The 27,873-nt window shown below is 39.9% G+C and overlaps 1 protein-coding gene across 5 annotated transcripts in view; it reads right to left on the reverse strand.

Moving 5' to 3' along the window:
• The window catches only part of TRPM6 (transient receptor potential cation channel subfamily M member 6), a 120,182-nt gene that overhangs the window by 36,614 nt on the left and 55,695 nt on the right, over nt 1–27,873 (reverse strand). For 3 of the 5 annotated variants that reach the window (XM_018052071.1, XM_018052072.1, XM_018052075.1), the window contains 9 exons: nt 26,324–26,470; nt 22,319–22,363; nt 21,484–21,630; nt 16,949–17,077; nt 15,114–15,365; nt 10,482–10,656; nt 10,163–10,277; nt 6,043–6,236; nt 3,080–3,212 (listed from right to left, as the gene is read on the reverse strand). In XM_018052071.1, coding sequence (XP_017907560.1) covers nt 3,080–3,212; nt 6,043–6,236; nt 10,163–10,277; nt 10,482–10,656; nt 15,114–15,365; nt 16,949–17,077; nt 21,484–21,630; nt 22,319–22,363; nt 26,324–26,470 — 1,337 coding nt within the window. The remainder of the gene's footprint in view (nt 1–3,079; nt 3,213–6,042; nt 6,237–10,162; nt 10,278–10,481; nt 10,657–15,113; nt 15,366–16,948; nt 17,078–21,483; nt 21,631–22,318; nt 22,364–26,323; nt 26,471–27,873) is intronic. The other 2 variants (XM_018052073.1, XM_018052074.1) reach the window with 2 other exon arrangements.

A 27,873-nucleotide genomic window follows, 5' to 3' on the forward strand; every position in this document is an offset into this window, starting at 1 on the left:
AGCAATAACATTCTGCAGCTTCTAAGCCATCCAGTCTGGGAAATTTTGTAACAGCAAACTAAATAGTTTAGTCAACCCTAAAAGAAATCAACCCTGAATATTCACTGAAGGACTGGTGCTGAGCTGAAACTCCAATACTTTGGCCACCTGATGCAAAGAGGAGACACATTAGAAAAGAACCTGATGCTGGGAAAGACTGAAGGCAGGAGGAGAAGGGGATGACAGAAGACAAGATGGTTGGATGGCATCACCAACTCAATGGACATGAGTTTGAGCAAGCTCCAGGAGATGGTGAAGGACAGGGAAGCCTGGTGGGCAGCAGTCCATGTGGTTGCATGAGGATTCAAGTCCACGAGGATTTGAAATAGCTCAACTGGAATTCCATCACCTCCACTAGCTTTGTTTGTAACGATGATTTCTAAGGACCACTTGACTTCACATTCCAGAATGTCTGGCTCTAGGTGAGTGATCACATCATCATAATTATCCGGGTCATGGAAATCTTTTTTGTATAGTTCTTCTGTGTATTTTTGCCACTGCTTCTTTAATATCTTCTGCTTCTGTTAGGTCCATATAATTTCTGTCCTTTATTGTGTCCATCTTTGCATGAAATGTTCCCTTGGTATCTCTAATTTTCTTGAAGAGATCTCTAGTCTTTCCCATTCTGTTGTTTTCCTCTATTTCTTTGCATTGATCGCTGAGGAAGTCTTTCTTATCTCTCCTTGCTCTTCTTTGGAACTCTTCAGTCAGATGGATATCTCTTTCCTTTTCTCCTTTGCCTTTCACTTCTCTTCTATTTACAGCTATTTATAAGCCCTCCTCAGACAACCATTTTGCCCTTTTGCATTTCTTTTTCTTGGGGCTGGTCTTGATCCCTGCCTCCTGTACCATGTCATGAACCTCCGTCCATACTTCATCAGGCACTCTGTCTAACAGATCTAATCCCTTGAATCTATTTCTCACTTCCACTGTATAGTCATAAGGGATTTGATTTAGGTCATACAAGAATGGTCTAGTGGTTTTCCCCACTTTAAGTCTGAATTTGGCAATAAGGAGTTTATAATCTGAGCCGCAGTCAGCTCCCAGTCTTGTTTTTGCTGACTGTATAGAGCTTCTCCATCTTTGGCTGCAAAGAATATAATCAATGTGATTTTGTTATTGACCATCTGGTGATGTCCATGTGTAGAGTCATCTCTTGTGTTGTTGGAAGAAGGTGTTTGCTATGACCAGGGCATTCTCTTGGCAAAACTCTGTTAGCCTTTGCCTTGCTTCATTCTGTACTCCAAGGTCAAATTTACCTGTTACTCCAGATATCTCTTGACTTCCTACTTTTGCATTCCAGTCCCCTATAATGATACTTTGGCCACCTCATTTGAAGAGTTGACTCACTGGAAAAGACTCTGATGCTGGGAGGGATTGGGGACAGGAGGAAAAGGGGACAACAGAGGATGAGATGGCTGGATGGCATCACCGACTCGATGGACATGAGTTTGAGTGAACTCTGGGAGTTGGTGATGGACAGGGAGGCATGGCGTGCTGTGATTCATGGGGTAGCAAAGAGTCAGACATGACTGAGCGACTGAACCGAACTGAACTGACCCTATAATGAAAAGGACATATTTTGGGGGTGTTAGTTCTAGAAGGTCTTATAGGTCTTCATAGGACCATTCAACTTCAGCTTCTTCAGCATTACTGGTTGGGGCATAGACTTGGATTACTGTGATATTGAATGGTTTGCCTTGGAAACGAATATTTTCATTACAAGAAGAAAATCTGTAACTGTACGGTGATGGATGTTAACCATATTCACTGTCGTGATCATTTCATAGTACACAAATGTCCAACCATCATGCTATATGCTTGAAACTAATATATTGTTAGGTCAATTACAGCTAAATTTGAAAAGTGCATATAATCACATGCAATCCTTCATTATTTTAACACCTACAATTAGTAATACATGCACAGCAGCTTTGATCTTACTAGAATCTGATTTTGTTCACTTTCTCCAACACGTCTCCTCTTTCCTCAAAACTCTGAATGGCCTTCCTGCACTGATTCCCCCCTCAATCACACCCACCCACAGATACCCTCACTGATGATTGCCCTGGTTCCTGCAGCCCAGCTGCATCCTTCTGCCACACCCACGCTCCCCATCCTCTCCTGGTCTCCACCATTAACTCCCCTTCCCAAGACTTCACTCAGCAAATCACTTCTTTCCTCTGGCTCCTGCAGCTCCTCCCATTTCCAGGAACACACACATTAATTTTGTTATCGCCACATGAAACAAAAGAATCCCACCATGTGCCCATACCCTGCTTCAGAGGTAAACTTCTTACAAAATCTGCCTCTGATCTCTGTCTCTACTTTCACTCTCAGCTGCCCTCAACTCAGTGCACAAGTGCTGGTCAGGCTCCCTGAGAGCTCCACGACTCCCAGTGCAACCGGCACCCTGCCCCTGCCCTCTTCAGGACCAGCCTACTGCTCCTGGACACATCCGCATCCAGCTTGGGGCACCATCCCTCCTGGACGCAGCCGCATCCAGCTTGGGGCACCATCCCACCCGGACACAGCCGCATCCAGCTTGGGGCACCATCCCACCTTCCTCAGGTCTCTCCTCCTCAGCTGCGTCAAAGTGATCCTCCTGCACCTACCTCCTCAACCCACCCAACCCAACCCAACTCCAGCAGACCCTTCACTGCCATCATTCTCTATTCCCTTATACTACTTGCTTTTCTTCATGGCTCTTTTATGGCCTGGCATTAAATTACATATTTCTTTTTTGTCCTCCGTTCCCACCACCCCTCCACAAGCACGCACTAGAATGGAAGTCCTGCAAAGGACGGGCCCCTGGTCTCATCCACCATTTATCTCCTCTAACTTATAAGACTGTCTAGAACCCTGCAGATGCTCATTAAATGTGCAATGATTACAAGAATATTACACACTACTCGAGAAAATTTTAGCGGATCAAAACCTTAGGTTTTAAAAGCAGACCTTCTACTTTTTTTCAGCCATTCTAGTAAGAATCAGCTTTAAGTGGCAGTTTAGGGGGTGAAAATACATATAGAGCTTTTACCTTTCTGATGTCACTCGGATTTGTTCCTCAAAACTACAATTCAGATTGTCCATCTTCTCGTGGAAGTACTTTTCCACACACTGTTCTTCAAAATCGTGAAGCTTTTTCAGATCCTCCTTACTTAGGTAGAGTTCTGTGGAAGTAAGTATAGTATGTAAAAAGAATCATCGTTCCCCCTCCATAGGAAGCTGAGACCACGTCTGAGTGACTTTTCTTCTACTGGTGTTGAAAATGAATAAAACTATAGTTTGTGTGATAATAGTTTACGGCCTTGTCACACGGTATGACTAACACCAATTGGGACGCCCTATGCACCAACAACTGGAAGCATGAGGCTGAGTCTCCTAGTTGTTTTCTATACTGAAGTGGGGGTTTGGACGTGACTCATGTGGATCAGATAATTTATCTTCAAAATCTTCCTACGTTAGAATACTTTTAAAGATCTATCATATTTATATGCTTATGGCAGTTCCTCCACCAACTTATTTAAACTGTCAAAATGACAACAAGTAACCCACAGGTTAAAATCAAGGTTAGAAGAAGCCTACGTCTGTTTCAGAGAATCCAGGAAGTTTAAGAAAGTTGTACCTTGTTGCACTGAGTTTATACAGGCACTGAGTTGGTATACACTAAGTTCTTCTATTGAAAAAAGATATTATTGCCAGTATTATCAATGGCCAGTCAAGGCTATACCTCTTCATTGACAATAACTAATTCATTAAAAGACACATCATTTCATGATGTTATGAAACTAATACAATCTATATCAAACTTCAGTGATCACATGTGGTATACCACCTTGACTCTTACCTAACAGAAAAAAACATTATCTTTTAAGCAAGTTTCTAATACTTGTTAAATATAAAAATGCTGTTGCAAAAAGGGTAAAATTGGGATGTTTTCTTCCTTCAACCATTTCACCTAAATTAGGGGGGGGGGGAAGAAAAACCAAGAAAGAACCATTAAAGTTCTCCAGAATTAATTAGAAATTCAAAGGTTCTAGAATTTATTTAAAATGCAAATTAACAAAAATATTAATTTTAGAGGATAATTAAAAGAAAATATTCAGCCACAAAAGGTATTCACAATGTTTTCTGATTTTTACAGTATGGAAGAATTTTTCAGGTCCAAAAAGCAAAAAAAAATCCAGTATCTCCCCATCCCCACTCAGCTCTAAATTTTTCTTTGCATTAAAGAATTTTGTATGAGTAAGGAACTTTAGAATTGTGTGATTTGAACCTTCTGTGGATTCCTTTTGCAAATAATCCCCAAAGCAATTCCAGTGATTGCGATAGGTACAGCTTGCAGTATGTGACATTTTCTTGCAACTGTCCACCAGGTGGCACTGCTACCCCGTGTACAAACATCCTGAACCTGAATACAGAGGCTCAAAGGCAATCTTAGAAAAATTAAGAATTTCCTAAAACTCAGGGTGAGTGCGCCTCTACCCATCAGAATATTTCCTCAAGTTTTATACCAGAATCACCCTATAAGTTCATATCAAGGAAAGCTCAGGAAAGGGTTCTTTGTTATGGTGCTATAAAATCTGGCCAAATCCTAGTTAATTCCAGGATCTCTCAAGTGGTTCACACTGTCCTGTTATAAATATTCTGGGATGGCACTCTATTAGAAGATGAAAAATTATAATATAATTATAAGCCTTTAAGTTAACTTCAGTTGTACTTTGGCTTCCTTATAAAGGCTGAATCTCTTGAGGGAAAGAAATGAAAAAGAAAAAGAAATCAGTACAGTGGTTCAAGAAGAGAAAAATATTTCACAGAGTCAATTACCAGCAGGAGCAAAAGCATGCCACCCTGTCAACCTTGTAATAACACTTGTTAAGGGCTCACCAAAATGTACAGATAGTCCACAATTCCATATCTGAAACTCTTGGAACCAATCTGTTTCAGAATTCAGAAGTTTACTTTTCTAGTTTTGGAAATGTAATATAACGCATATACCATAAATGAAGTAAAATTCCTAACTGGGGCTAGAGCAATATTCTGGAATTAAACACATTATTTCTGCAGCAAAATCAATGATATTCTTAATACAAGGGATAAAGAGGGTAAGTGGCTTACATTAGTCCCATTAGCCTCTTCTATCCAAATGAGTCTTTCTCTAACTTAAGAAGAAAAAGACTTTCCATTTTCAGATATATTTTGGATTTAGGAATTGAGATAAAGGATTGTGGATTTATGCCATTTCCTCTATATCTAGGAATTATCTAGAAACGGGCCTAGTACCAATGGGCCTAGAGGAACTACAAAAGATCTGTAAACCAAAAGAATGAATTTCTCTTATGACGATTAGTATGACAGTCATATCATGCTGTTAAGACACGGATAAGCAAAATGAACTAGGAAAAAAATCTCAAAATGTGTCGAGTTAAGCTTTGCCAAAAAGAGAGAGAATCCGCATTTCTGCACCCTGAGTTGAAGTTCCTGAAAATATGAGACATCTATAGAGAATGACCTCCATATTCTGTAAATCAGAGAACCAGAGAGCCTTGACTCTAGTGAAAAAGTTAGACAGTTTGGTTTATCTATTTCTTTTAATCCACAAGACCTGTATCCTTTCAATTTGGATTCCATCTTCATCAACAAGGAATAAGTATGGGTCACTGGGACGACTACTCTCTAGGAGCTATTCTGATGACTTCCCAGTTAAGCAGAGAAAATACAGGCTTTCCAGGTGACAAAAAACCTTTACAAATCCAAGCAGAGATTCTATTCCTACCCATTTCTTTCTTTCAAACTATTAATTACTCTTAGCAAAAGACACTATAACCACATGAGATCAGTGTATTTACTTAGACCCAGGTTCCCAACTGATAGTCTTTTAATTTAACTCCCAGGGCCTTCCAACCTGTGCCCTGAATTTAATCGACAATGTTCAGGTGTCTTCTCCTTGGATCTCTGCTCTTTACTTTCTTTCTCCTGTGCCACCAATTAAAAACTTACTTAATCCAACATCACCCTCTTCTTGGTCATTTGGAGCTTGGTGCTGGCAAAGACGGCGAAGCAGGAGACCAATGTGACTCAGCAGGATAAAAGGTGGGGGCAGCCAAGGCTTTTCATGGTAGGTCATGATGTAACGATAGCGATTGTATTTCCACAGGTTATTCGAAATGGATTTCAGATCTATGTAAACGTTACTGTAAGTTGCAGTAAAAGAGGGACAGTGTTTTAATACAGAATGCTGAAACATGACAGATGACTGCTTTATTTTCCAGCTTATTATTGGTTCACCTGATGTGATCAGTAGTTAGCCAATAAAAATAATATCCATCACATTTATGATTCTTCTTCCCCAAACAACACACATTAATCACTCTCTACAATAAAATATGCTAATCAGAATACGCAAAAGGTAGAAATTACAATCAGAGAGAAGAAAATGCTAACATTTTAAATACAATGAACAGAAACTGTCCTCTTGAAGGAACATTATTCTTGATTCACTATCTTTTTTCACATAAGATCTTTTCAGTCCATAAGTCATCCTTAATGATAAACGGTTTTAATGTTCCTCTATATTATCAATCTTATGAAGAGATTCTCCTAATTATCAAATGTGAGAAGTGCTAGAATAACCCTAGGTAAAACATTCAAATGGAAAAAAAAAAAAAAAGATGAGGCAGGCAATAAAAATCAATTTATCCTAAAATAAACCAATAAGCAGAACTTTGATTTAGAAGCTAGATCAATTATTTACATTAACTTTATAATAAAAATAACTTCATATTGGTTGGCTACTTTGGATTTTTTCCCCTTTATTATATCACTTACAATATACAAATAGTGCAGAAAAAATATGTTGATGCTATAGAGCTTGTGATGAAGTTGTCATGAGTGGTATCCATTCTCAAGCAATATGTCATCCTTAACTATATAACTTTCAGTCTATAATATGATATGGGTGGGGAGGGCACAATGAAATATCTATCTTAATATTTTGTTTAGGCTAATACAGAATTTATTTCTTTAGAGAAAGATGGCAGAGAAGCACTTAAGAAGGGCAGACAAATTTGACAAATAGAAATGCAAGTAACCCTAAACTGCAGGAATGGTAAAGAGAAGAAACTCAAACTACCTCGGAGAAAAACAGCTTAGGATTGAAGAATGGGGAGGGACTTCCCTGCATCCTGTGGTTACGACTCCATGCTGCCACTGCACAGGGTGCTGGTCCTGGAACTAAAACCCTGCATGACACTTAGTTCGATTTTTAAAAAGAGAGGGAAAAGGAAAGGGGAAGTTTCAGATTACGTAAGATAGATGAAGAAAGCACTGACAACCAGATTTAATGGCAATTCTTAAAGTGCAATCACTGAGCCGGCAGCACTAGCATCACCTGAGAACCTGTCAGAAATGCAAATTCTTGGGCCCTACCTCAGAATGGGGCTTCCCTGGTGGCTCAGACAGTAAAGAATCTGCCTACAATGCAGGAGACCTGGGTTCGATCCCTGGGTTGGGAAGATCCCCTGGAGGAGGAAACTACTTCAATACTCTTGCCTGGAGAATTCCAGGAACAGAGGAGCCTGGCAGGCTACAGTCCGTGGGCTTGCAAAGAGCTGGACATGACTGAGTGCCTTTCACTTACTCACTCACCCTGCTGCTGCTGCTAAGTCGCTTCAGTCGTGTCCGACTCTGCGCAACCCCACAGACCGCAGCCCACCAGGCTCCTCCGTCCCTGGGATTCTCCAGGCAAGAGCACTGGAGTGGGTTGCCATGTCCTTCTCCAATGCATGAAAGTGAAAAGTGAAAGTGAAGTCGCTCAGTCGTGTCCGACTCTTAGCGACCCCATGGACTGCAGCCTACCAGGCTCCTCCACCCATGGGATTTTCCAGGCAAGAATACTGGAGTGGGTCGCCACTGCCTTCTCCACTCACTCACCCTAGAATGACCAAATTAGCTATCCCTGTCTCAGCAAGTCCTCCAAGTAATTCTCTTGCACAATCAAGTTTGAGGCTCGCCAGCCCAAGTGTGACTACAGCATGTCTACCAGCAGGTGGCGATCTTCGCAGTGTTTGTCAGGCTCTTCGTAACCATCACAGATTCTGGAAAGGGGCTTTTGGATAAGTAGTCAGATCTGGGGTTGCTCAACTTGGATGAAAATCCTAAAGGAAATCAACCCTTAATGTTCACTGGAAGGACTGATACTGAGCTCCATTACTTTGGCCACCCGATGCAAAGAGCCAACTCACTGGAAAAGAGCCCGATAACTGGGAAGGATCAAGATGAAAGACAGGAGAAGGGGGCAACAGAAGGTGAGATGGTTGGATGGCATCATAGACTCAATGGACATGAGTTTGAGCAAACTCTGGGAGACAGGGAAGGACATGGACTGGCATGCTGCAGTCCATGCAGTTGCAAAGAGTGGGACACAACTTAGGAACTGAACAAGAAGCTTGTATGGTTCTCGGTGTGTTCATCGCAGTGACAAGATTGGCCTGTGGGAGGATTTTCCAACCTCTCTTTTGACACCTGCTATTTTTGAGAAAAATCTCATATCCACTGATCTTATTTAAATGTCAGAATAAAATCTATAATAATTAAACACCAGCAAATGTTGCAAGTTCATAAAATGCTGAGATTAAAGAAAGATGACAGTTATCATATAATCCTGCAATAACTAATAAGATTTTCCTGATATATATGCAACAATAGTCGGTTTTTGCCTGTGTTTTTATTTTATCTGCTTTCAGCCGTATCTCCTCTACTTTCTTTACTTAGCTTCTATGCATTGATTTCCCTTTCTCTTTTCAGTAAGATAATAAATAAAATACCTCATACAGTGGCTGGCATAAAGGAGGCATTCAGAAAAAACTAGTTCCTTTCCATCATGTCACTTGATTTCTTTCATCCATTAAACTCTTTTCAATGCTTGGGATAAATTCATAGGCAGAAAAGGAAAAAAGAAAACCCAAAAGCAAAAAACCAAACTTGTTCTTATGAAGCCTGTATTCCAGAATGAGATAAATGGGGGCAAAAATAATATATAAATAAATTATAAAATATATTTGCATATATATAAGTGAGTAGGATAAAGAAAGAAGAGTAAGGGGGACCAGGCACGCCAAGGAGATGATGGAAGGAAAGGGCAGCTGCACTTTTAAATAACATCCTTAGGTTTGTTAAGTGTCATTAGGGCTACAGTGTTGAGAAAAGAGTACAGGGGCCAAAGACAGAAGCAGAGAAATAATTAGGAGGCTTTGTGGTGGTAGCAGTCAGGTACTGAGAGGTGGTTGGACTGAGGATCTATTTGAAGGTGGAGTCAAAGGCATTTCTGACAATCTAAACTTAGAAATATGAGAGGCAATAAGAAGGCCAAGGTTTTTGGCCTGAATGACAAAAAAAAAGATGAATCTTTGACAGAAATGTGTGCTCTTCTTTAAAGATGTGGGAACAACTATAAGAATAATAAGTGTATATTTGGAAAGAGGGAAAATCAAGAGTTTGGACATTTAAAAGCTCAGAAATCTATTATATGTCTGACTGGCAACAGAACAGGGCAGCTGGACCTATAGAATTGGAGTTCAAGAAAGAGATGTAAGCTGAAGATATACATTGGACTTTGTCAAGATATAGAACATATATACAGGAAACTGAAAGAGATCACCAAACGAAGCATAAACAAAAGGTCTGGGCCCAGGGACAAATCCCAGTGTTAAAAGGTTGGAGAGAAGATGATGAACCAGGAAAAGAAAACTGCGAAGAAGTGAAGTGATATTGACGAAAACAGAGAATGAAATATAATGAGAGCTGATGAAGAGAAGTTATCAAGGACTCCCTAGTCAACTTTCAACTCATCAATTGCTATTCTCCATGATTCCAAATTATTGCTTAATTACAGTGTATGATCTCTTTTAATTCTGTTTTTATTACAGTCCCACATTGTTTTTTCTCTTCTTACACTCTGCTACCTTCCTACCAGTAGTCCCATGCCCATATTTTTAAAACCATAAAACCACAGTGATAAAGCATGATATGCATTAAAACAAAGGTTACATGTGACTCTTTCAAAATACTTCACCAATTTTGACTGGTTACAAAATAACCATATTTGATTAAAATAACCTACTTAAAGAAAGCTATCAACAGGTTCACCATGATGATATATTGCACGAAGAGGTAGACAGCTTGCAGGAATGGAGTAAGAAAAGAACCAGGAGGGCAGGACGGCTGGCTTGAACAAACTGCAAAGAAAGAATTTTAAAGAATGAGAGACAAGGTGAATCACAGTCCTATGACCATGGACAAATATTTAGCACACTAATTTAGCAGAATACCACAAACTCTTGACATTTTTAAGATTCAGATGGTTGTTTTCCAGAGTTCTTTTCAACTCTGAGTGTCTACTAGGGTTTGATTTCCACAGAGTGGTGGAATGCTCTACATACCATCTATATCTGAAGCATAGACTTCTCCATATATCATCCAGTATGGCTCAAATACGATATCTCGGGCAAGGGTCCAGGATGGGGGCTCCTTTGGTGAAAGGATGGCTTTCCGTGCCACTCCAAAGCTCAGGAGGACGATGGCCATGATGATCACAATGTAGAACATGTTTGCTGTCTACAGAAAAGCATGACACAGAAACAAACTCACAGACTTAGAACATGAACTTACGGTTGCCAGCGGGAAGAGAGAGAGAGGGAGTTTGGGATGGTCATGTACACACTGCTATATTTAAAATGGATAGCCAACAAGGACCTGCTGCATAGCCCATGGAACTCTGCTCAATGTAATGTGGCAGCCTAGCTGGGAGTGGGGTTTGGGAGAGAATGGATACATGTATATGTATTGCTGAATCATTCTGCTCTCCACATGAAACTACCACAACATTGTTAATTCGCTATACCCTAACAAAAGTGAAAATGTTAATAACTCAGTCGTGTCCAACTCTTTGTGACCCCATGGACTGTAGCCCGCCAGGCTCCTCTGTCCATGGAAATCTCCAGGCAAGAATATTGGAGTGGGTAGCAATGCCCTCTTCCAGGGGATCTTTGCAACCCAGGGATTGAATCGAGGTCTCCCACATTGCAGACAGATTCTTTACTATCTGAGCCCCAGTACAAAATAAAAAGTTTAAAAGAAATGGCACAACCAGAATTTTAGCATAGATTAGAAATTCAAAACAAATAAAATACCTGGAGTCATCACAATTATCAGAGAAGGCAATGGCCCCCCACTCATGGACGGAGGAGCCTAGTAGGCTCCAGTCCATGGGGTCGCTGAAAGTCGGACACGACTGAGCAACTTCACTTTCACTTTTCACTTTCATGCATTGGAGAAGGAAATGGCAACCCACTCCAATGTTCTTGCCTGAAGAATCCCAGGGACGGGGGGGCCTGCAAAAATACCTATTCCATGAACAACTGGATTTCCTTTGTCTAAAACATCTTGTTTTCTCTGCCCAATACATGTTTCAGGTAGCCTATGGAATGATTTAAATGTAATAACAGTAGAGAATCTATGCTTTTTTTTAAGAAGTGATGAAATATGAATAGCTTTTGATTGGCTAATATCCAAGTTTTCATCAGAGATTATGAAAAGAAAAAAATTAGGGTAATTCAAATTAGTAAAATGGCTCCTTATTCCCAGGATTATCTTCAGCAGTATTTAGAGCCTGAGAAAATTGATCAGGCCAAGAATCTGCTGAATAATTCCAGGCTACTTAGCAAACTGAAGAATTTAAGGGGGAAAAAAAAAAGATGTAAAAGCAACTGTAAAATGACGTTTGTTAAATCCAGTGGTTCATTAACTCTCAGTTAGTCTTTGCAGTAAAAGTAAGCCTGATTCAACCCTCCTACAATGTTGGTGGGAATGCAGATTGTTATAGCCACTATGGAGAATAGGATGGAAGTTTTTTAAAACACTAAAAATAGAGCTTCAATATGACCCTGCAATCACATTCCTGAGCCTGTATCTGGAGAAAAACATGATCTGAAAGGATACATGCAACCCAATGTTCATTGCAGCACAGTTTATAATAGCCAAGGCATGGAAGCAACCTTGGGGATTCCCAGGTGGCTCAATGGTAAAGAATCTGCCTGCCAAGCAGGAGACATGGGTTCAGTCCCTGGGTTGGGAAGATCCCCTGGAGAAGGAAATGGCGACCCACCCCAGTATTCTTGCCTGCAGAATGCCATGGACAGAGGAGCCTCTTGCTCACAAACAGCTGGACATGACTTAACGACTAAACAGCAATAGCAACAAGAAGCCGCTTAAATGTCCAGGGAGAGAAGAATGGTAGAGGAGGGGGCGCATCTGTGCAGCGGAATATTACCCAGCCGTCAAAAAGAGTGAAACAAGGCCGCTTTCAGCAACATGGGTGGACCTAGAAGCTGTCACACTGAGTGAAGCAGGTCAGACAGAGAAGGAGAAAGATCATCTGACATCCCTTACGTGTGGAATCTAAAAAGAAAAGATACAAATGAACTTACCACAAAACAGAAGGAGACTCACAGGCTGAATGAACTTATGGTTACCAGGGGGAAGGATGGTGGGGAGAGACAGTCATAAGAGTCTGGGATGGACATACACACACTGCTATATTTTAAATGGATAACCAACAAGGACCTATTGTATACCACAGGGAATTCTGCTCAACGTTATGTGGCAGCCTGAACAGGAAGTAGCTTGGGAGAAACGGATATATGTATATGTATGGCTGAATCCTTTCACTGTTCACCTGAAACTATGACAACATTGTTTGTCAATCGGCTATACCCCAGTACAAAATAAAAAGTTTAAAAACAAAGTAAGCCTGATTGTTTTAATGCACAATGGAGGACTGCTTGAGAACACATATAATATATACATGTACCATATACACGTACTATAATTTTTAAAGGCTCTTTCAAATAATTCATTTCTATTACTAAATGTATTAATACATCAGATCAACCTACTTGTTCACTGTGGCAGAAACTTATACCATGAATTTCCTATTAGCTTCCCTTCCATGAGGCAGGAGCCACATGACCTATTCTGGCCAATGGGCTGTGGAATAATAGTGATTTGACTCACTTCCCGTTCAGAGCAGTTAAAAGCTGCTCCATCCCTTTAAAAGCATGCTCCTCCATGGAGTTTTCTCCACCCCTCTATTCCCTGTCATAGGAAACCTCAGAAGCCACCTAATGACATGGGTATGCCCCAAGAAGGAAGGATTTGTGTTCCCTCAATCACTGGATAGAGGCCAGCCTCCATCAGTCTTTGCATTAGGAAGAAATAAACTTGTACTGAGTCACTGGGATACATTGATTACCTCAACATAGATTACCAAGTTAATTCCAATGTCACCAAGACCAGAGAAAATATTGCTGGTCTAAAAGAAAAGTATAAAGGAACAAAAATCATCTTTGGTATCCAGGAGGTTCTCCCTTTACTGTCCTCTTCCTCTATCTCAACACAACTCTTCCTTCTCAAGAGCCTGCCCCTTCCTTGTGAGTATTCTAGAAGAAAAAGCAAAGATCTTGAGGTGCTGTCCTTCTTAACTCCTGTGCAAAGTCAGCTGGACAGGGCTTATACAAGTACACAGTGAGCTCAGATGGCAGACAGAGCCAGGTGGTCCAGATTTGAATCCTGGCTCCCCAGCTTACTCCTTTGGGAAATTTACTTAAACTCCATTTCCCTGAAGGTAAAATGTGGATTATAGTACCCATCTCTTAAAATTATTTTTAAGATTAAATGAGTTAATACATACAAAGTACTTAGAACAGGGTGTGGCCCACAGTAATCACTATTCAAGAGTTGGCTAGCAACAGTTAGAACTGGACATGGAACAACAGACTGGTTCCAAATAGGAAAAGGAGTACGTCAAGGCTGTATATTGTCACCTTGCTTATTTAACTTATATGCAGAGTACATCATGAGAAACACTGGGCTGGAAGAAGCACAAGCTGGAATCAAGATTGCTCGGAGAAATATCAATAACCTCAGATATGCAGATGACACCACCCTTATGGCAGAAGGTGAAGAGGAACTAAAAAGCCTCTTGATGAAAGTGAAAGAGGAGAGTGAAAAAGTTGGCTTAAAGCTCAACATTCAGAAAACTAAGATCATGGCATCTGGTCCCATCACTTCATGGGAAATAGATGGGGAAACAGTGGAAACAGTGTCAGACTTTATTTTGGGGGGCTCCAAAATCACTGCAGATGGTGACTGCAGCCATGAAATTAAAAGACGCTTACTCCTTGGAAGGAAAGTTATCCAACCTAGACAGCATATTCAAAAGCAGAGACATTACTTTGCCAACAAAGGTCCATCTAGTCAAGGCTATGTTTTTTCCAGTAGTCATGTATGGATGTGAGAGTTGGACTGTGAAGAAAGCTGAGTGCCAAAGAATTGATCCTTTTGAAGTGTGGTGTTGGAGAAGACTCTTGAGAGTCCCTTGGACTGCAAGGAGATCCAATAAGTCCATTCTGAAGGAGATCAGCCCTGGGTGTTCTGTGGAAGGAATGATGCTAAAGCTGAAAGTCCAGTACTTTGGCCACCTCATGCAAAGAGTTGACTCATTGGAAAAGACTCCGATGCTGGGAGGGATTGGGGGCAGAAGGAAAAGGGGATGACAGAGGATGAGATGGCTGGATGGCATCACGGACTTGATGGACGTGAGTTTGAGAGAACTCCGGGAGTTGGTGATGGACAGGGAGGCCTGGCGTGCTGTGATTCATGGGGTGGCAAAGAGTCGGACATGACTGAGTGACTGAACTGAACTGAACTGAACTGAACTGAGGGGTGGAGAGACAGGACAAATCAGTATTTCAGCTTACTGTGCTCAGAGACAAATACAACTCAATCCCCCATCATCTGGCCCTAACCAAAAGGGTAAGATGAGTATCACAGTCAACTATCCAATATGCTATCCAAGGACATTTGTTAAATATGAATTTAAGTTATACAATAAGTGGTGATGAAGTGTGTACTTCTTTAAATAATTTTAACAGTTATAATACTATTGAATATGAACCATGAAATCAGGTAGAACTGTTAAAATAACACCAGGTTATACAGCAGACAGTACTCACCATTTTTGCAATCATGGTCACATAGGGACCTGCATGTTGATTCACAGCAAAGAAGTCCAGGAGCCGTGAGAACCAGAATATGATGTTGATGCAGTATATCAGTCTTCCCGCTGTGTAGAAAGGTGGGTCACCCCACCGAAAGCCAAATCCCACCAAAAACAGGCTGATAGCCACCGTTTCCATCAAGTTCCAGTACTCGCTAATCCATACCTTCACCTTTTGAGTAAACTTCCCAGGTTCTGAAATACAGACCTAAAACATGATAGAAAGAAAGAAACAAAAGAATGGGTTATACCTCAAGAGTCTCATCACTATGATCTTCAATACTTCAACTGTTCATTTACAGAGGAATTGAATCCTGCCAAACCTTAGATCATAAGGCATCTAAGTTATCCTTGGGGAATGAATTATTTAAACAATTCTATAAATATAGCTTAATGTGACTGTTAATGCTGGTCAACTATTTAAAAACCCAACCAGAAACTTAAAAAAGGAAGAAAGAAAGAAAAGTTTTTTCTAGATTTGATCAATCCTGCAACCCACACCAGTGTTCTTGCCTGGAAAATCCCAGGGATGGGGGAGCCTGGTGGGCTGCCGTCTATGGGGTCGCGAAGAGTCGGACATGACTGAGCGACTTCACTTTCACTTTTCACTTTCATACATTGGAGAAGGAAATGGCAACCCACTCCAGTGTTCTTGCCTGGAAAATCCCAGGGACAGGGGAGCCTGGTGGGCTGCCGTCTATGGGGTTGCACAGAGTCAGACACGACTGAAGAGACTTAGCAGCAGCAGCAGCAGACTAACACAGGGAAACACTGAAACAACTTTAAAACTCGACATTGCAATGGACTATAGCTGCAATGCCATTTCATGATGAATAGCCTAGTGCAAAGAAATGAAAGAATCCTATAATCTGATCCCACTATTGCTGTTAGTGAACAGTTAGCAAATTGAACGTGACATTAGAACTCACTATTACAAGAAATTACCCCTGCAACAGAATGTCAGGCAAATTGAAATGTCAAACAGTAAACCCATTTTTCCTGAGGCATTAAAAAGAATGGTAGAATTTAGATAACATTTTTCTGCTGAATTGTTTTCTACCATCTATAAACTCCACAATAGTAACTAGCAGACAACATAAATATAATTACTAAGACTATATCTACGTAATATATAGTACTGGTCATAAGATCTCTAGGACAAACTCAATATATGTAAATGCACAAAGGTCGAGCTACATATACAGTGATTCTAAAATAGTCTAAGTTATACTATATGTGATTACATTATAACTGCATGGGAATATTCATTCCTTTTCTTTTCACTATAAATTAAAGATAAAAAGTTTGCTTTGTTTTGTTTCTTGGACTACTTGCCCCAGAGGGATGTTTAGTAGGAACTTTCAAAGACTATACATGAATTCTTTACCATTGTACAACTTTAGCCACTATATGACATGAAACCAATAATATGTAAGTAATGTTAGACTATATGAAAATCAATCTTATTTTTTTAAAAAAAAACACTCTGTGGATGGGAAATCTAACAGTCAGAGGGTCTAATAACAACTAGACACTATCACTCTGGGACTGATAAACACACTAAGATGTCCTCAAAAATAACTGCTTTCAAAGAGCGGCAATCAAGAGAAATTATTTGGCAACAATAAAAGGTTGAGATCAGAAATTTCCCCCAATTACCCTCCTGTAGCATGCCAAGTCAGAATCACTGCCCACCCCACCTCAACCTTTGACCTCTCCATTTTCACCACCCCATCCCAGAATACCTCTAGCAGAGATGTACAAAAGACAAAGGGAGAAAGGGTAACTCACCTCCCTGACTTTCTCAATGGCATTGGTGAAGATGTAGATAATAACAAGCCACTCCTGCACGCTGGGCTGGGGCTGCATCTCCACCAACACGGTGTAAGTGAACAGCATAAGGAATGCCAAGTACACCATCTGTGAGGGGGACACGCATTCCCTGGTCATGAGTGAGAGTCATAGTGGAGGACACCAAGCAGACAAGGACCCAACTCGACAGAAATCACATGGACTTCAACATGAGAGCAGGGAGTGTATCTGGGACCACCTGGAGCTCAGTCGTGTCCGACTCTTTGCGACCCCATGGACTACAAGATCCATGGAGTTCTCCAGGCCAGAATACTGGAGCAGGTAGCCTTTCCCTTCTCTAGGGGAATCTTCCCAACCCAGGGATCAAAGCCAGGTATCCCGCACTGCAGGTGGATTCTTTACCAGCTGAGCCACAAACGAAGCCCAATATCAAGGAAGGCACAAGAATCCACGGTTCTCTATTCTATGATTCTGTGGAAGGAAAGAAGAGCACTGTTTTCAAATGCATCAAAGTGGGCACTATCTCATCTTATTGGCTCCTGATCAGAATTTTCAGAACCCTGCACATTCTGGCATGGACACAGTCAGGCTAAGAACAAGCCAAGAGGGAACTGCACACCTTCTCCTCCATTTAAACAGAAAACATGTGTCCTAAGGATGCCAAAGGAGCAATATTGGTAGGAGACTGTTTTCAAATAAGTTGTGATGTTTATAACTGCTGAGAATTTTATTTTATGCTGATTAAAATATCCTGGTTGATAGAAAAGTATTATCTGATTGTGAATCTTTATAATTACAGACTGTTGACGTTTTTATCTATAGTACTTAAGCACTCAGCCTAACACATGATAGACAATCAAGAAATGTATGTTTAAGCGGTATGTATATTAAACCTAGATTTCCAGTCTCTTACAAGAATCAAGGCACAGTAAACACATACACTGGAGAAGGCTATGGCATCCCACTCCAGTACTCTTGCCTGGAAAATCCCATGGACAGAGGAGCCTGGTAGGCTACAGTCCATGAGGTCACTAAGAGTCGGATACGACTGAGCGACTTCACTTTCACTTTTCACTTTTATGCTTTGGAGAAGGAAATGGCAACCCACTCCAGTGTTCTTGCCTGGAGAATCCCAGGGACAGAGGAGCCTGGTAGGAGGCCATCTATGGGGTCGCACAGAGTTGGACACGATTGAAGCAACTTAGCAGCAGCAGCAGCAGCAAACACATACATATAGATATATGGTGATTAACAGCTTTGTGATCTTATCTAACATTCTTATGTCTTAAATTTTCCAGAAGTAGAATAGCTACACACATTTAAAAATGGGACACATATTACTAAGTTGCCAGCCAGAAAGGCTTTACCAATTTCTCAGTCACCAATAAGGGATGAGACAATGCAGCCCTTCAAATATCTTCAGAGACCATGCACAGTGCTAGCTGATAAACACATATTACAAATCCCAGATCAAAAGAGAGAAAAGCGCCAGTGTGTGTGTTCATTCTCATGAGAATCATATTATTTTAAACTGAATCCTTATTTATGAAATCTTTTTGAGCTCTACCTAAGTTTGATAAGTCTGCTAAGCTTAGTTCTGCATAGAGAATGGCTGAAATCACTTTTGACTATACCACATTGGCATATACAATAAGTGGTATTTCAGGCAGGCATAATGGCTTATTAGCATTGTCTATGAGTTAAGAAACTTAATAGAGAAGCATATAAGAAAGTTAAGTAAATTCTATACTTCTCTAGATCTGTATTTCATAGTTTTAATATGTTTGATGATCCCATAGGGATACAATTTAAATAAACTTGTACTGTCAAGCAGAATGTTTTTTACATCATTATCACTGGTTTCATGGTGGCCAGACACCAAAACACTGTAGATATTGGTGGCATTACTTCTGACTCTTTTTTTTTCTTTCCAAGTTTTAAAAAGATATCCAAAAATGTTTATATTTTTGCTTTTTCATCATAGCATTTACAACAAGACATTGCTTTAATAAAGCACACGTACCATAACCTAGCAATGTAATGGCCATGACTAAAATGCCTGTGCTCACAGCTAATACAATTCATTGTGGTGTGTAGATATGGTTGGCTAGTTTGTTTATTTTCATCATCATTATTGTTGTTGTTGTTCCATTTGCTTAGGTTGCTCCTGTCTCTAAGTGTTCATAAGCTGGAGTTTTCTAAGGGAAGAAACACTTGAATACTCTACCCAATGATGTGACAATGGTTGGGCTTCCCTGGTGGCTCAGCTGGTAAATTAGCCACCTGAAATGCAGGAGACCTGGGTTTGATCCCTGGGTTGGTTAAATTCTCGATGCTACTATCAGAGTCTCTATGATTTTGTTGCATATTCACAAATATGGTAAAACCTGAATCATCTGAATGAAGATTTTATTTTTGAAAACATAAAAGTTATTTGGACCTATGTACTTGTTCAATAAGTGTATGAAACAAGTGTGTGGTTGGGCAAGGAATATTTTGAAATATAACACATTTATATAAATATCCTCTTATAATGACTTCAAATGTTTTAGAAATATACAACCTTGACTATAAGCAATTTAACTATAGATAAGCATTAGAATCCCAAAGAAAGGCAATGCCAAAGAATGCTCAATCTACCGCACAATTGCACTCATCTCACACACTAGTAAAGTAATGCTCAAAATTCTCCAAACCAGGCTTCAGCAATACATGAACCGTGAACTTCCAGATGTATAAGCTGGTTTTAGAAAAGGCAGAGGAACCAGCGATCAAATTGCCAACATCCGCTGGATCTTCAAAAAAGCAAGAGAGTTCCAGAAAAGCATCTATTCCTGCTTTATTGACTATGCCAAGGCCTTTGACTGTGTGGATCACAATAAACTGTGGAAAATTCTGAAAGAGATGGGAATACCAGACCACCTGACCTGCCTCTTGAGAAACCTGTATGCAGGTCAGGAAGCAACAGTTAGAACTGGACATGGAACAGACTGGTTCCAAATAGGAAAAGGAGTACGTCAAGGCTGTATATTGTCACCCTGCTTATTTAACGTATATGCAAAGTACATCATGAAAAATCCTGGACTGGAGGAAGCACAAGCTGGAATAAAGATTGCCGGGAGGAATATCAATAACCTCAGATATGCAGATGACACCACCCTTACGGCAGAAGGTGGAGAACTAAAGAGCCTCTTGAGGAAAGTGAAAGAGGAGAGTGAAAAAGTTGGCTTAAAGCTCAACATTCAGAAAACTAAGATCATGGCATCCGGTCCCATCACTTCATGGCAAATAGATGGGGGAATCAGCAGAAACAGTGGCCAACTTTATTTTTCTGGGCTACAAAATCACTGCAGACGGTGACTGCAGCCATGAAATTAAAAGATGCTTGCTTCTTGGAAGGAAAGTTATGACCAACCTAGACAGCATATTCAAAAGCAGAGACATTACTTTGCCAACAAAGGTCCATCTAGTCAAGGCTATGGTTTTTCCAGTGGCCATGTATGGATATGAGAGTTGGACAATAAAGAAAGCTGAGCGCCGAAGAATGATGCTTTTGAAGTGTGGTGTTGGAGAAGACTCTTGAGAGTCCCTTGGACTGCAAGGAGATCCAACCAGTCCATGCTAAAGGAGATCAGTCCTGGGTGTTCATTGGTAGAAATGATTTTGAAGCTGAAACTCCAGTACTTTGGCCACCTGATGCAAAGAGCTGACTCATTGGAAAAGACCCTGATGCTGGGAAAGATTGAGGGCAGGAGGAGAAGGGGACGACAGAGGATGAGATGGCTGGATGGCATCACCGACTCAATGGACATGGGTTTGGGTGGACTCCAGGAGTTGGTGATGGACAGGGAGGCCTGGTGTGCTGCGGTTCACGGGGTCGCAAAGAGTTGGACATGATTGAGCAACTGAACTGAACTGAAGCATTAGAAAAAAAAATACTATTAAATAAATGTAAAAACCACTCAATACATTTAGTGTATAGTTATTGCTTTCACTATCTCTCCATCCATGACAGATTTAGTATTTGATACAATTCTTCTAAAATTTGTATTGTCCTCCATATAAGTATTTGCTACTGAAGAAAACAACAACAAAAACTTCCATTTTTAGTCTATATTACACAACATTCCTACAAAGAAAAAAAATCAATCCAACTCCTAACATTTTTTGCCCAAGATGGGAAATGAATCCACCCCCATCCCTTAATTCTACAACCACTATTATTCATTTTATTGTTCCACAAAGTTTCAAATGCTTAGTTCCAGCTGTGCTAACTGTAAGCACTCAGAAGAAGACAAAAATTCCTGTGCTTTCACTCCCAAAAGTAGGAAAGACCTGCCCTCACCTTTTCTCACCTCCCTCCAATCTTCTTTCCTACCTCCTTTGCCAGGCCTCCCACTTTTTCTAAACTACATTTTTATTACAAGTTGGTAAATCAGGCATATCACTATCAACATTATCCTTAACAATTAACCATCCTGAATACTATATATAATTTTTTAAATAAGACCAACCGTATAAAACCAAAACTTGACAATTGGAGCACTGTAGAACTCATAGACTTTCCTGGTCCAAGGAAGGGTTTGGGGCCCACTCTTTAAATCAAAGTGCTGACTTTCATCGGTTTTCTCATCAGGTCCCCTTTCCAAATCACAGTCTTTCTGTAAAATAAACAAATAATTATTTATTGTCAGAGCCTTAACTAAATTACTAACATTTAAAAATATCTAAAATATTATATATTTCATAAATATATTAGAAATTAATTGGGCATCCACCTGCCAAATTATAATCTTAGTCTTGAACAGAAGAAAAACTACATGTATTATATCGATCTTTGACAAGGTAAAGAGAACAGGGCATTTCTGAAAAGCAAGTTGAGTCTGCCGTAATCAAATTTAGTCAAACTAAGTGTAGTTCCAAGCATTTTAAAATGGTCCCTCTTCCTGTTCTTTTTAATCTCCTTTATCAGTAATTTTGGAACCTAAGGATATTCATATAAATAAAGTCCTTGTGAAATCAATTAAGCAGAGAATAGAATTGTTTCCATATAAAAGGAGGACAAAATGGACAGAGAATGGTGATACATCTTTCCCAAGTCACAGGGAAGTCAGGCTCAGTGTTAGTTTATCAATACAATATTGTAAAGTAATTAACCTCCAATTAAAATAAATAAATTTATATTAAAAAAATACTAATGAAACAAGAAAAGAAAGGGATAAGGAGATTAAATACTTGATAAACATTTAATAATATTATAAATACACTAATAAAATAATAATTAAGAATAAAAAAAAAGAATTCTGACTTTGACAGCTTCTCCACTCATTAATAACAGAGGTTCTTTACCTGAAGTTCATGAACTCTCTGAGCTTCTGGAGTTCTTTGCACCTGCTGCAATTATTAAATTAAATTATTAGATTATTAAATGCCTGCACCTGCAGGCATTTGTGTTGTACATGCATTTTCTAGGGAAAGCATTTTCCATCAGTTTCTCAAAAGTTATGGGTCAGCCTAAAGGGGTTAACAGTTGTAGGTGGTGAGAAATGAATATCTGTGTGACAAGGAAGTGGTTGCATGAATGTGACTAACAGAGATGTCCACTCAGAAGAGAGAAAAAAAGAAAGAGAAAGGTAAAAGCACTTGCACCCAGGTTACTTTTGAGAAGAGGAAACTTAGGGATGATGAAAGAAAAGCAAAAGAGGCATCATCCTACTTCATAGATGTCTGTATGATTTTAATCTTTTAACAGGAAATGTATTACTTTTGTAATATTATGAAAGTCATATTACATGAAAAGAAAGGAACATTCTATGGTGCCTCTCAGACTAGCCTATTTCTTCAACCTATCCACAAAAGATGTCTCTCAAACACCAGACCTGCATGATTACCAAGAATTTCCAAGCCAAGGAATGAATCAGGTTTTGCCTGAATTATCCATGTAATAGCAAGAAAATTTAAATTTTGAGGCCTCAGGCTTCTAGATGGGTATTCTCAGGGTCTAATTGATAGTTCTGTCATTCATGTCACTTTGGAGAGTGGAATCAGAGATGTGATTTAGAAGTATAGGAACTGAGCCAGTTACTAACAGAGTAAACCAGCCTAGAGTTAAAATGGCTTAGAACTGAGGCTTAGAACTGATTTTAAAAGTCATTATATACTGTGATTTTAATGACATCAGTTCAGTTCAGTCGCTCAGTTGTGTCCGACTCTTTGCGACCCCATGAGTTGCAGCACGCCAGGCCTCCCTGTCCATCACCAACTCCCGGAGTTCACTCAGACTCACGTCCATTGAGTCAGTGATGCCATCTAGCCATCTCATCCTCTGTCAGCCCCTTCTCCTCCTGCCCTCAATCTTTCCCAGCATCAGGGTCTTTTCTAATGAGTCAACTCTTTGCATGAGGTGGCCAAAGTACTGGACTTTCAGCTTTAGCATCATTCCTTCCAAAGAAATCCCAGGGCTGATCTCCTTCAGAATGGATTGGTTGGATCTCCTTGCAGTCCAAGGGACTCTCAAGAGTCTTCTCCAACACCACAGTTCAAAAGCATCAATTCTTTGGTGCTCAGCTTTCTTCACAGTCCAACTCTCACATCCATACATGACCACTGGAAAAACATAGCCTTGACTAGATGGACCTTTGTTGGCAAAGTAATGTCTCTGCTTTTGAATATGCTGTCTAGGTTGGTCATAACTTTTCTCCCAAGGAGTAAGCGTCTTTTAATTTCATGGCTGCAGTCACCATCTGCAGTGATTTTGGAGCCCAAAAATATAAACTCTGACACTGTTTCCACTGTTTCCCCATCTATTTCCCATGAAGTGATGGGACCGGATGCCATGATCTTAGTTTTCTGAATGTTGAGCTTTAAGCCAACTTTTTCACTCTCCTCTTTCACTTTCATCAAGAGGCTTTTTAGTTCCTCTTCAATTTCTGCCATAAGGGTGGTGTCATCTGCATATCTGAGGTTATTGATATTTCTCCCGGCAACCTTGATTCCATCTTGTGCTTCTTCCAGCCCACTTCAGAAAGACTCCAGAAAGCTATTTAAGTAATGATCTTGTTGTTAAATGACTTATCTTATTATTATAAAACATTAATTGAGGGCTTCCCTGGTAGCTCAGTGGTAAAGAATCCACCTGCCAAGGCAGAAGACACAGGTTCGATCCCTGATCCGGGAAGATCCCACATGCTGTGGAGCAAATAAACCGTGTGCCACAATTACTGAAGCCCCTGTGCCATAGAGCCCATCCTCCACAACAAGAATGTAGCCCCCACTTACTGCAACTAGAGAAAAGCCATCAATGAAGACCAAGCACAGCCAAAATAAATAAAATTATTTTAAAAAACACTAATTGAGCCTATCTCTGAGTTGAATTCAAAGACCAAATACCATGACATATATATGAAGTTCTTGATGTTGTATCTGATTATGATATCAAATAAAATACACAAGCTTATCTGCCAAGAGTTGTGGCTGGAAGCAGAGTGCTGGAAAAACACATGTGTTGGAAAGATTGCTCAAGCATGAATATTTCCACCAGTTTTCAAGGAGATGATGACATGTTCTCCAGATAGGATGACTCAGAGTGAAGTCTCTTAAAATGTGGCCTGGTTTAAAGACAGTTCTTGGCCATGTGCTCTTACCAGAGGGAAAGATTTTGCAGCCTTAAGGCATGAAATAGAACTCCAAATGAGGAAAAATGTGAAAGAAGGCTGTACTGTTAGCCTTGAGACCATATAAAATCAAACATGTATATGTGAATGTCTCACATATAAAGACTGCCTTCTATTTCTAATAAGGTTAGGCCAGCACTACATTTCTTTTCTTTCTTTAAAAAAAAGAAAAGTGAAACAGTCTAAACTTAGTAAATATATAATCTAACCAGTACAATCACAATTATGACAACTTGCAAAGCCCAGTTTTGCAACAGAGAATTTCTCACACACTCTGTAAAGGTTAGAATGTACCTGGCATCTTGTACTCTGAGAACCCCAAACAGAACTATCAGGCTTAGAAAAGAAAGGAACGGAGGGGAGGAGGGATAGAAGAGGAACACATATACCCAAAGAGTCATGATAGTCAAAATATTTAATAACTCATCTGGTTAACTGATCTGGCATTATCAATCAGAATGGATGCTCAACCAATCACAACAGATGCCAGCCACACAAACTATAATTAACTATTTTTCATTTAACATTTATCAAAGATGTTATCAACATTATAACAAATACCTCATAAGTACAAAAGTCCATCAGACAAGACACTAGCTAAGATGCCTCACTGAAGTATTAAGTACCAGAAAAGATGTTCACTACACTTCATAGTCCGTCTAGTCAAAGGTATGCTTTTTCCAGTAGTCATATACGTATATGAGAGTTGGACTATAAAGAAAGCTGAGCACTGAAGAATTGATGCTTTTGAACTGCGGTGTTGAAGAAGAGTCTTGAGTGTCCCTGGGATAGCAAGGAGATCCAACCAGTCCATCCTAAAGGAAATCATTCCTGAATATTCATTGGAAGCTGGAGCTGAAACTTTAATATTTTAGGCACCTGATGCGAAGAACTGACTCATTTGAAAAGACCCTGGTGCTGGGAAAGATTGAAGGCATGAGGAGAAGGGGACGACAGAGGATAAAACAGTTGGATGGAATCACTGACTCAATGGACATGAGTTTGAATAAACTCCCAAAGTTGGTGATGGACATGGAGGCCTGGCGTGCTGCAGTTCATGGGGTCACAAAGAGTCGGACACAACTGAGTGACTGAACTGAACTGAACACCTCACAGTAAATGGCAACTTCATCAGCAATGATCCAAGTTGAAACATAAAATTCAAAAAATGGATGCGCAGACAGCATACTGGAGGCTCTTCAGCAAAGACGGGTTGGAAGAGAACCAGCTCAAGTTACCCATGAAAAAAGTGCACATCTGGGAACTCAAGTAAAACCATCCAAACTCATTGGATATAACAAGTGAAAAAACTGCAGCATGAAGCAGTGAAGATCAGCACAAATTGTAAACTAGCATTTTATAAAATATTTTGAAGGCTATAAGACATCCTTTATTATAGCTTTTGATAAACAATAAATCTATTTGTTCCACTAGTCACAAAGAAAAATGAAATATTAAGCAGCTTCCTAGATATAACAGAGTCTTTGATTTTGGCAGAAATAGGATATTTTGCTTAATCATACATGGAGGTTAATCAGAACCACCATACATAGTATACCTGACCATACTATAATATGATTAAGATTGTTAAATAGTTTGTTAATAAATAAGATATGCATCTGTGTATGTTTGTGTGCAGTCCAGGTTATGAAAACTTAGTTCACCATGATATCATACTAACCTGACAAGAATTTTCTTTGAGAGTGCTGGTGTTCTGGTCACCATTATACCATGTAAAGTCCTGAGACTGTGGGACATGCGACATTTCCGCTTTGCTTTTAAACTCCAAAGTCAAAATGGCAGGTGGGAAAAGAATACTGATGATGATCTTCAAAAGAGGAGAACAAAGCAGGTAGTGAGGGTCATACAAGGCACACATATGATCCAAATAAAGTCAAGATCTGGGTGTAGAGGAAATGTCAGATCCATCTCCAACTAAGTGGATACCCTGATTGTATACATTTTCTGACTTGAGAATTCCAATCCCAGAAGTGTCTCCCTCAGAAATACTCATGAATCCAAGCATATGTATAGGGATGTTCATTGAAGGGCTATCTGTAATGGCAAAAAAATTAGTGTCAACCTAAATGTCCAACTAAGAAACTGAGTGTAAAAGTCCATCTCTAGAAGGATAGCTGAAGTGGAACAACCTAACAGTGGAATTCAGTCAGCCCATCATATATGTGGGCTTTGCATCCACAGATGCAACTAACATCTGGATTAAAAATATTAATAAAAAAAAAAGAAGAATTCAGACAGTTCCAAAAAGCAAACTTGAATTTGGAGCACTCTGTCCCTGGTGGCTCAGATAGTAAAGAATCCGCCTGCGATGCCACAGACTTGGGTTAAAACCCTGAATCGAAAAGATCCTCTAGAGAAGGACACAGCAACCCATTCTTGCCTGGAAATCCCAAGGACAAATGGACTGCAGTCCATGGGGTTGTAAGAGTCAAGACTTAGCGACTAAACAACAACTAGCAGGAAGCCGCTGTATATCATAGGGAGCCCAACCTGGCACTCTGGGATGACCGAGAGAAGTGGAATGGCAGGGTGGGGTGGGGGGAGGTTTAAGAGGGAGGGGATTCACATTAATGTGTGGCAGAGACCACCACAACATTGTAAAGCAATTATCCTCTAATTAAAAACAGAAAACTAGAGGCAGGGCACTGAGAAGTCTTCTTTTTCAATGACCATAATGCTTGAATAATTCCTTAAAGCCACTAAGTAGTTATTATCACATAAAACACTGTAAAATTTGTTTATATTATAAATTAATAAGGCAAAAGCATACCAAGTCCCTCTGTTTACATCCATCTTCCATCACATATATATTTTCTCTGCCAGTAAAACCCACTAGAGAATGTATAACTCTAGACATCCAAAGTTTTCACTCTATTGCTATCATTCATGAATTTATTTATGGTCTATTCAACTTGTATGGCCTTTCAGGGTAAAGAGCTTGGATTTACTCAATTCTGTGAGAATCATCTTGGTGAACATTATCTCTTTCAAGCTAAAATTAAGCCCCAGTATTCTGGGATTCAGTGAATGAAAATAAGATCACCCTCACTCTATACCATTCATGATTAAATAAACTAAAGCCATGCCCTTGTCAATTTCTTTTTTCTTTTTTTTTTTTTTTTTTCATGATGAAAACTCTTTTTGCTGTTTTGTTTTAAAGCCTGATCTCCTGTGGAAGTTCTCTGGACTTGTCCGAGTTTTGGCAGGGAT

The sequence above is a fragment of the Capra hircus genome, chromosome 8 (genome assembly GCF_001704415.2).
Source record: "Capra hircus breed San Clemente chromosome 8, ASM170441v1, whole genome shotgun sequence".
Lineage (NCBI taxonomy): Eukaryota > Metazoa > Chordata > Mammalia > Artiodactyla > Bovidae > Capra > Capra hircus.